Source organism: Lepidochelys kempii, chromosome 20 (assembly GCF_965140265.1).
Source record: "Lepidochelys kempii isolate rLepKem1 chromosome 20, rLepKem1.hap2, whole genome shotgun sequence".
Classification (NCBI taxonomy): Eukaryota; Metazoa; Chordata; order Testudines; family Cheloniidae; genus Lepidochelys; species Lepidochelys kempii.
The window spans coordinates 2,637,125-2,645,677 of NC_133275.1; the positions used below are offsets into that span (position 1 = coordinate 2,637,125).

The following is an 8,553-nucleotide window of genomic DNA, read 5'->3' on the forward strand; positions in this document are numbered from 1 at the left end:
TCACTGGGGAGCGTAACACGCGGTACTGGTCCAAGGCCCCTTTACACGGGCACAAGCTTCTGCACGACGCCTTCCCCTGGTGGGCCGCGGTAGCTCCAGAAACGCTGCTGACCCCAGGCCTTATGTCTACAACCGCAGCCCGGGCCCGGACGCAGGGGGAGAGCGAGTCGCTGCCCCAAGCAGCTCCCTAGGCAAAGCGCGGGAGGGGAAACTGAGGCACGGAACGAGGGCGGGACCTGCCCGCTGTCACCCAGCAGGCCAGAGCCCCACTCTCCTGGGCCCCGCTACCTCAGGCAGACAAGGCGTTGACTGTCCGGCTCCCACAGTCTCTCCCCCCAGGAGCCGGGCAGTCCGGCCCCCTCCACGCCCCCAGTTCTGAGCGGGGCGGCTGGAGAGGCGGGGGCGTTGACGGGCGGGCGAGCGTTGCGAGCGGGGCGTTATTTGACTGTGTCTTTAACGGGCCCGCGGGCGGGCGGGCGGGCACCTGCCTTAGGGTTTCTTTGTCTTGATTTGGTCCCCCCCCCCGCCAGCAGATCTCCCACGAGGGGGCGCCCCAGCCAGCCAGCCAGCCCACCTGGCCAGGTGCGACCCCAGCTGACGGCCCCTCCCCGGCCCGCTCGGCGCCAGGCTCACCCCGCCGATGGACCGGAGGAAGCCGCGGCTGCTGCTGCTGGCCGGACTCTGGGTCGCCGCCCTCCTGCTGCCGGGCGGCTGCGGCCCCCCGCTGCCCGCCGCCCCCTCGCCCGGCCTGCCCGCCTCGGCGCCGGCCCCGCTGGGGGAGGCGGAGCAGGAGCAGGGCTATTACCTCCAGCAGCTCTTCGGGCTGTACGGGGAGAACGGCACCTTGGCCTTCCACGGCCTCACCCGCCTGCTGCGGAGCCTGGGGCTGGGCCGGGTGCAGGTGGTGGAGACCCCGGAGCGCGAGGCGCGGGGCCACGGGCACGTCGCCCACCTGGACGTCCTGGAGCCGCAGGGCGAGCAGCGCCGCCAGTCGGCCCTGGAGCACGCCGGGGCGGAGCCGCCCAGCCTGGGCCCCGGGCTGCAGGGAGAGAACGGCCCCTCCAGGTACCCGCCCGGCCCCGCAGCCCCGCCGCGCCCCTCGCTCCCGACCCGCGGCCCCCTGAGCTCCCAGCCCAGGGCTCTGCCCCCCCAGCGCCCCTCACTCCCGGCCCGCGGCCCCCTGCGCGCCCAGCCCTGGGCTCTGCCCCCCCAGCGCCCCTCACTCCCGGCCCGCGGCCCCCTGAGCTCCCAGCCCAGGGCTCCCCCCAACCCAGCCCCGCCGCACCCCTCGCTCCCGGCCCGCGGCCCCCTGCGCGCCCAGCCCTGGGCTCCCCCCAACCCAGCCCCGCCGCGCCCCTCGCTCCCGGCCCGCGGCCCCCTGCGCGCCCAGCCCTGGGCTCTGCCCCCCCAACCCCGCCGGTGCCCCTCACTCCCGGCCCGCGGCCCCCTGTGCTCCCAGCCCTGGGCTCCCGCCCCCCAGCCCCGCCGTGCCCCTCACTCCCGACCCGCGGCCCCCTGCGCGCCCAGCCCTGGGCTCCCCCCAACCAGCCCACCCAGCCCCGCCGCGCCCCTCGCTCCCGGCCCGCGGCCCCCTGCGCTCCCAGCCCTGGGCTCCCCCCAGCCCCGCCGTGCCCCTCGCTCCCGGCCCGCGGCCCCCTGAGCGCCCAGCCCTGGGCTCCCCCCTTTCCCAGCCCCGCCGGTGCCCCTCACTCCCGGCCCGCGGCCCCTTGATACTCCAGTCCTGCCGCTGCCCGTCATTCCCAGCCATCCCCTCCCGGCCCCCGGGCTGCAGCTGGGAACTGGGAATTCGTTTTTGTTCCTTTCTTTCAGGCCGGGATCCCCGGGAAGGAACCAGCCAGAGACGGTCCGGCCGCCCCAGGCTGACCCGCCGCCCCAGCCGCCAGCTGCCTCCGGGGGCACCCGCCCGCCCTTGGACACAGAAGGGCCCAGCACCACCTGCGCCCCAGGGCACCCTGGGAGCCGAAGAGACCCTGTCCAGGCCCCCCCAGCCCTGCCCCATCTCACCCTCCTGGAGAGGGTGCTGGCCCTGGACCACTCCGTCACGGACCACCTGCACGAGGATGTGAGGGGGGGCTCCACCTCTGGGGTCTAAAGGGGAGGGGCTCTGAAGTGGGGGGCAGACATCCTCAGCCAGTGGGGTGGGGGGCTTCAGTGCTGACCAGCTCTAACCACTAGACCCCATGCGCCCCAGCCCCGGGAACGGAACCCAGGAGTCCTGGCCCCCCAGCGCCCGGAACAGACCCCAGGGGCCTCCGCGAGTCACTCGGCAGCCCCTGCGCTCCAGCCGTCCGGGGCTTGGGAGGGCCGGTGGGGCACGCCCCTTCCCCGGGGGGGCCTCGCTCACCCGCGCTGTCCTCCCCCCCCCCAGTGTCTCAACGTGACGCAGCTGCTGGTGAATTTCGGGCTGAACTCCGCCTCCAAGATCACGCCCGAGCAGTTCGCGCTGCTGTGCCCGGCGCTGCTCTACCAGATCGACAGCCGGGTCTGCATCCGGCACTACGACCCGCTGGCGCCGGAGCCCCTGGGGCGGGCGCTGTGGCCAGGTACCACCCTCCCCCAGCCCAGCCCTGGGCCAGCGGGGGGGCTCTGCCCTGCACCACTATTCCCCAGAGCCTTGGGAAGGGGCCGCCCCCCCACCCCGAGGGGGAAACTGAGGCACAGAGCGGGGCGATGACGAGCGCGGCCCGCAGCCTCTCCTTCTGCCGAGGGATTTTCCTGCCCTACGGCTTTGCCAACCCCCCAGGGTGTCTGGGCGGGCCGGGGGGGGGGGGAGGAATAGAGCCCAGGGTGCCCCCAGCCACCTCACCCTGCTTCCTCTTGCAGTTCTGGGCTGGGGCTTCCTGGCCATCACGCTGAGCAGCCTGCCCTCGGCGCTGGCCCTCCTGCTGGTGCCCTGGCTCGGCGGCGCCTGCGGCCGCCTCCTGCTGGCCTTCCTGGTGGCGCTGGCCGTGGGGACGCTGTGCGGGGACGCCCTGCTTCACCTGTGGCCGCATGTAAGTAGGGGCTCGCCGGGCCCCCCAGCGCCCGAGCTGGGAGGCCCGGGGCGAGGGGGCCGCGGTCTGCTGCAGATCCATCCCGGGGCGCATCCGCGCCGCAGCCAGAGCGCCCAGCGGCCCCCCACCCAGCCCAGCCCGGCACCTGGGCCTGCCAGCGCCCCCCTTGAATCCCCCCATTCCTCCCTGCCCCCCCAGCGCTGGGAGCCCCTGAGAGGGACCCCCGGCTCCCCTCCCTCCTCCTGCCTTTAGGCCCAAGGGAGGCGCCAGGAGACGCCACTGGAGCACCAGGCCTCGGTGCTGAAGGGGCTGTCGGTCCTGGGGGGCATTTACCTCTTGTTCCTCATCGAGCACCTCCTGGGCACGCTGAAGCAGAGACGGAGGCAGCCGGTAAGAGCCGCCTGGGCCGGCCGGGAGCCCGCCCAGGGTAGGGGGCTGGAGGGGGGCAGGATGGCAGGGGACCCCTTCCCGTCAGCGGCCTGGGGCAATGCCCGGGGCCCCCAGGCTGCTGGCTTCCAGACGGGCCCCGACGCCACCTGGGGCTGCAGAGTTCACCAGAGCTGGAGCGCCCGGGGTCCTGGCCCCGGCCCTGTGGAGGTCAGGGGGCCGGGGGGTTTGGTGGCTCTGCCTGGCCAGAGTGGCTACGGGGTGACGGCACATCCTGGGTCCTGCTGCTGCAGCATCCCGGCGTCGGGTCCGTCCAGCCCCGTGTCCCGGCTCCCTGGGCCTGGCCTCGGGTCCGTCCAGCCCCGTGTCCCGGCTCCCTGGGCCCATGCAGGTCCCGGCTCCCTGGCCGTTCCTACAGAGCCCATCTGTCCATATCGAAGGTGCCACCCGTCCTAGGAGCGCTTGGTTTGCACCTGTCTAGGATAATGCGGGTGGGGCCCAGCCCGGGGCTTTCCCACCCCCAGTGGCCACGATGCCCCGAGCCAGCCCGGCCCCGGCCCCGCGGGTGGCTCTCAGTTCTCACCGTTGGTTTCTGCCCCCCCCACCCAGAGCCGCGCCACGGGAAGGAGCCCCAGGAGCCCCTCGCTGGATGCAGCCGGGAGCCGCAGCTTGACCCTGCGGGCGTCGGCTCCTTCCCCAGGTGAGCCTGGCGCTGGCCCTCGCTCCTGCCCCCTGCCCTGAGGCTGGGGAAGCCAGAAGCTGCCCCCCCCGCCCCAGCCAGCGCTCCTGCCCCGCTCCCCACAGCGCCCCCTGCTGGGAGAGGCCAGCACAGGGGCAGCTGTCGGGGCCGCCCGACCTCCCCCGTCCGGCACTCTCAGCCCACGGCCCGGAGCGGGTGAGTCTTCCCGGCAGCCTGGTCCCCAGCCCCGGCCCCCCGCCGGCTCAGGGCTGCTACCAGCCTGCGGCTGCTCTTCCGAAGGCACCGAAGCCGAATTGCGGCGTCTGACAGCCCCGGGGCCGCACAGCGACAGCCCTGTCTGGGGAGAGGAGGGGGCGAGGCAGCCCGCGCTGGGCGCGGACGGACCGACGGCGGAGCTGAGCCACCAGGGACACTCGCATGGCCCGGCGGCTGGCGCAGCCGACATCGCCTGGATGGTGATCCTGGGCGACGGGATACACAACTTGACGGACGGGCTGGCCATCGGTAAGGGGGCGGGGGACAGGAGCTGCCCCGGGGCCGGGGCCCCGGTTTCCTGGGTGCCAATGGGCTTCTCTTTCCCCGCAGGGGCTGCGTTTTCCGAGGGTGTCTCCAGTGGGTTGAGCACCGCCCTGGCCGTCTTCTGCCACGAGCTGCCCCACGAGCTGGGTAAGTCCCCGGGCAGGGCGGGCCCCAGCCGCCTGGCATCCCACATGTTCTCACCTGCCGCTTCCCTCGCTCCTGTAGGTGACTTCGCCTTGCTGCTCCAGGCTGGCCTGCCAGTCAAGAGGGTGCTTCTCTCCAACCTCATGTCGGCCTCGCTGGCGTATCTGGGCATGGCGATGGGCACGGCCCTCAGCCAGGGTGCCTCGTCCATCACCCCCTGGATCTTCTCCATCACAGCGGGCATCTTTCTCTACGTGGCGCTGGTGGACATGGTAAGGGGGGGGCCTGGCTTTGGTACAGCCTGGCCAGGCCCTGTGCCGGTCACGGGCTGCTGCAGCTTGGCTGGGCTTTGCCATGGATCCCGGTGCCAACCCAGCAAGGCTGCTGGAGGCCGGGCACCGCATGGCCCCTTTGCCCAGTGGTGCCTCGTCTCGCACTTGGATCGGCAGCTCTTTGGCGCAGGGGGTGTTTTGGCTCTGGGTTTGCCCAGCCCCTGATGCCACGGGGTCCTGTCCCTTGCCTGCCGCTCGGGGGCACAAATCATTCCTAGGAATGAGTGTGGGGCAGGCGCCGGTTGCTCCCAGTGGGAACGCTCTGAACGGGTTTTCCTGCATCCAGAGAACAGCTCCCCCCAAGTGCAATCCTAGGGCCACCCCCCTCGCCCATGTCCAGGGCCCCTCTCTGCCTTGAACAGCCGCTTTAGGCTCCCCGGGCAGCCGGTAGCACCGGCGCCTCGACTGGCTAGCCAGTGGGCAGGCTGAGCGAGTCCACGCCTGGCATGGGAATGCCCAGGGCTCTGGAGTTACCCCCTCCCTGTGCGGGACGTCTGTCCTTTCCCGTATCGCCGGATCACAGGCTTCTCCGTTTCCCCTGCAGCTGCCCGAGATGCTGCGGCAAAGCTCCGGCGGGAGCCCGCAGGGGTCTGTGACGTATTTCGCCCTCCAGAACCTGGGCTTTCTTCTGGGAGCCGCTATCATGATGTGCATCGCCCTCTTCGAAGGGCAGATGAGCTTCCGTGTGGATCTGTAACCTGGGGGCACCCGCACTGCTTGCCAAACTCGGGTGGGACAGGGCCGAGGTCACGGGCACCCCCTGCCCCATGGCTGTTGGCTGCTTCGCAGAGAATTAGGACCTCTGGACGCTTTTCCTGCTGACGGCAGGTGCATGACACCCGGGGCAGCCCCCCACTCTGCTCCACGTCTCCCGGGAGCAAGCACGGGTTGTAACTCGGTGGGGCCCTGGGCTGACTAGTGCGGGTGAGGGGCAGCATTTTGCTGTTCAGTACAGGGAGGAGAGCATGTGGCCAGCACAGTCCCCTACCCCCCCTTTCCAAAATCCACCCTCCGTCAGGACACTTCCGTTCAGATTCTCAGCATCTGCCCAACGTTTCGGGACATCGAGTGCACAAGAGCAGGCTGAAAACAGCCCAGCGGCCCTCAAGCCACCTAGCCTCCAAGCGACCTGAGCAAGTCTCAGCGTTTTGGAGAAGAAAAAGCAGCCGATTTGGGGGTGGGGTACAGGAGACGTCGCTAAAGGGGGCAGAACTGAGCATTTTTGAGATGGGGAAAGCGCTGGAGTCCGCTGGGAGGCCACAGCCCCGTGCCCCACGCAAAGCGTGTGTTCATCGCCGGGAGGAGACGTTCTTCGAGGGAGCGGACATGGGAACTCTTACCTTCACCATCGTCCAGGGACAAGCAGCAGCGCTCCTCACTCCTTCCGCTCCACTGCCTGGGAAGGAGCCTCCGAAATCCGCTGGGCAGCTAACGGTTTAACCGAATGGAACAAGAAGCCGCCCCCGCGCCTGCCCATTGAAGCTCTGGTCCTGCCCGGGGTTAGATTCTGCTGAGAGTTACAGTGGCAGACCAGTTTCCCCGCCTAGCCTCTGCCAACAGCTTCTGTAAGGACTAAATCCAGTGTCATTGGACTGGGGGGGCAGGAGTTCTGTTCCCAGCTCTGCCACTGACTTGCTGGGTGAACCTGGGCAACTCACCCACCCTCGTGCCTCAGTTTCCCCATCTGTAAAACAGACATGATGATTCTGCCCTGCTTTGAGATCTAATCTACCGCTGAAAAGCACAGCAGGAGAGCCAGACTCCCCCCACCCCCCCTGGGCCCGATCCCAACGGCGCTAACCCCCAGGGGCAGGCGGTGGGAAAGGAGAACGGGAGAAGGAGTAGAAGCCATGGCATTTTAATAAACATAATTGATTCAAAGCCACAATATGAAGAACAGGACTTAGTTGCAGCATACACTGTATAAAATAGATCAAGTCTGAATGCTTTTATTTTTTTAGTTTTAGTCCGTCCCCCACCTCCCCCAACTGATGCAGGATTTTTCAAAATACATACATGGAACATCTCAGACAAAAAGGAACCGGTCACTAGGCTTGCACGTGGGAGTGGGAACAAGGCAAACGAGTGGCATTCATGCTGTGGGGATGGATGGCTTCTTGGTTTGTTTCCTTATTTAATTTCACAGCCCCACGAGGGAGTTTAACAGCTTTGGGTTTCCCTTGAAGAATAGGATTTTTTTTTTTTTTTTAAATTTCCTCCACAGAGACAAGTGCTTTGTTGGTCAGGACTTGATTTTGGCACCCCCCTGGGTGCCAGGTTGTATGGGAGGGGAGAGAAACCAGGTGCTAAGATGAAACCGGCGTGGCTCAAATCTTGCCAAGCCAGGCACCTGCAGCCTCTCGCCCATGGGCTGCGTGTGGGGGTACCTAGGAGAGGGTTTCACACTTTTTTTCTTTTTAAATTTTAATTGCACATCAAAACTCTGCTGTGTTTCACACCACGTCCCCGCAGGGTCCCGTGCACCTCTGCTAGGAAAGCAGAGCTGTCCTGATACTCCGCCCGCCCACCCGTCAACACGAAGGGCAGGTTTTGTGCTTTAAACCAGCGGAGGAAGGAAGAATGAACTGGTTCAGGGGACTGGGGGGGAAGAAATACAGTTGGAGTCTCTTCCAAAGATTGGTCCAGGACTTGCCCATATACCTGCCCTCTGCTGATATTGCAGGGGGGAGAAGACGGCTGCAGCGTGTTTCACAGAGCGCTCCCGTGGGAATACTCTAGCGTCTCAGACATCTATAGTTCACGCACTCGCCTCTCCCCTACCTGCTGAAGTTAAAAGGTGTTCCAACTAAGTTGCCCTGCAACGTGACCTCCAATTAAGGCCCCTGTCTATTAGGAACAACATCACCACCACACACTGGGTTTTGCTCGGCAGGTTCCAGATTCAGTGCTCTGAAGGGGAAAAATTCCAGGGAACAAAAAGTCCCTTTTATTTCAAACCCAAACCCAGCAGCTGTTAAATACAATAAGCAAACAGATCAATCGAGCAGAGGCCACCGCAAACCCCAGCACCGGTGGGTGTCAGTGCTTTCCAGGAACGGTAACGTGACGCAGGGGGGCTGTGGCAAAGGAGAAAGTTCTTGGTGGAAATTTCCCCCCCCAGCTCTTTGGCTGGATCTGCCCTGCCCCAGCAACGCAGCCAGCTGCTTGGCATGTCAGGAATTTGTCAGCCCTAGGATCTGGGGGGGTGGGATTTCAGAGGCAAGAAAGCATTCTACACATCCGTGAGCCATTCTGTTTATTGCAAGAGGTAGGTGTGAACAGTGCAGTGAAGTCTAAAATTAAAAAGCTTTTTTGTATTTCCAACCATCTCAAACACACAATGCCCCCGCCCCTGATGACGTAAAATTCACACACAATGCAGCCACCTCACACAAACACACCCCAATCCCTCCGCAGTGACTGACCGGGTTCCCACTTGCTAAGTTCTAGCTCCGGT

General features: G+C 66.5%; 1 protein-coding gene across 1 annotated transcript; it reads left to right on the forward strand.

Annotated features, from left to right (window-relative positions):
• Window positions 1-463: 463 nt before the first annotated feature.
• On the forward strand, window positions 464-6,984 carry SLC39A5 (solute carrier family 39 member 5). Its single transcript, XM_073318183.1, has 10 exons — window positions 464-1,065; window positions 1,831-2,083; window positions 2,390-2,564; window positions 2,845-3,014; window positions 3,267-3,404; window positions 4,011-4,101; window positions 4,381-4,605; window positions 4,687-4,767; window positions 4,846-5,036; window positions 5,641-6,984. The coding sequence occupies exons 1-10, from the start codon at window positions 641-643 to the stop codon at window positions 5,791-5,793; spliced, it is 1,902 nt and encodes a 633-aa protein (XP_073174284.1). The 5' UTR covers window positions 464-640; the 3' UTR covers window positions 5,794-6,984.
• Window positions 6,985-8,553: the final 1,569 nt, after the last annotated feature.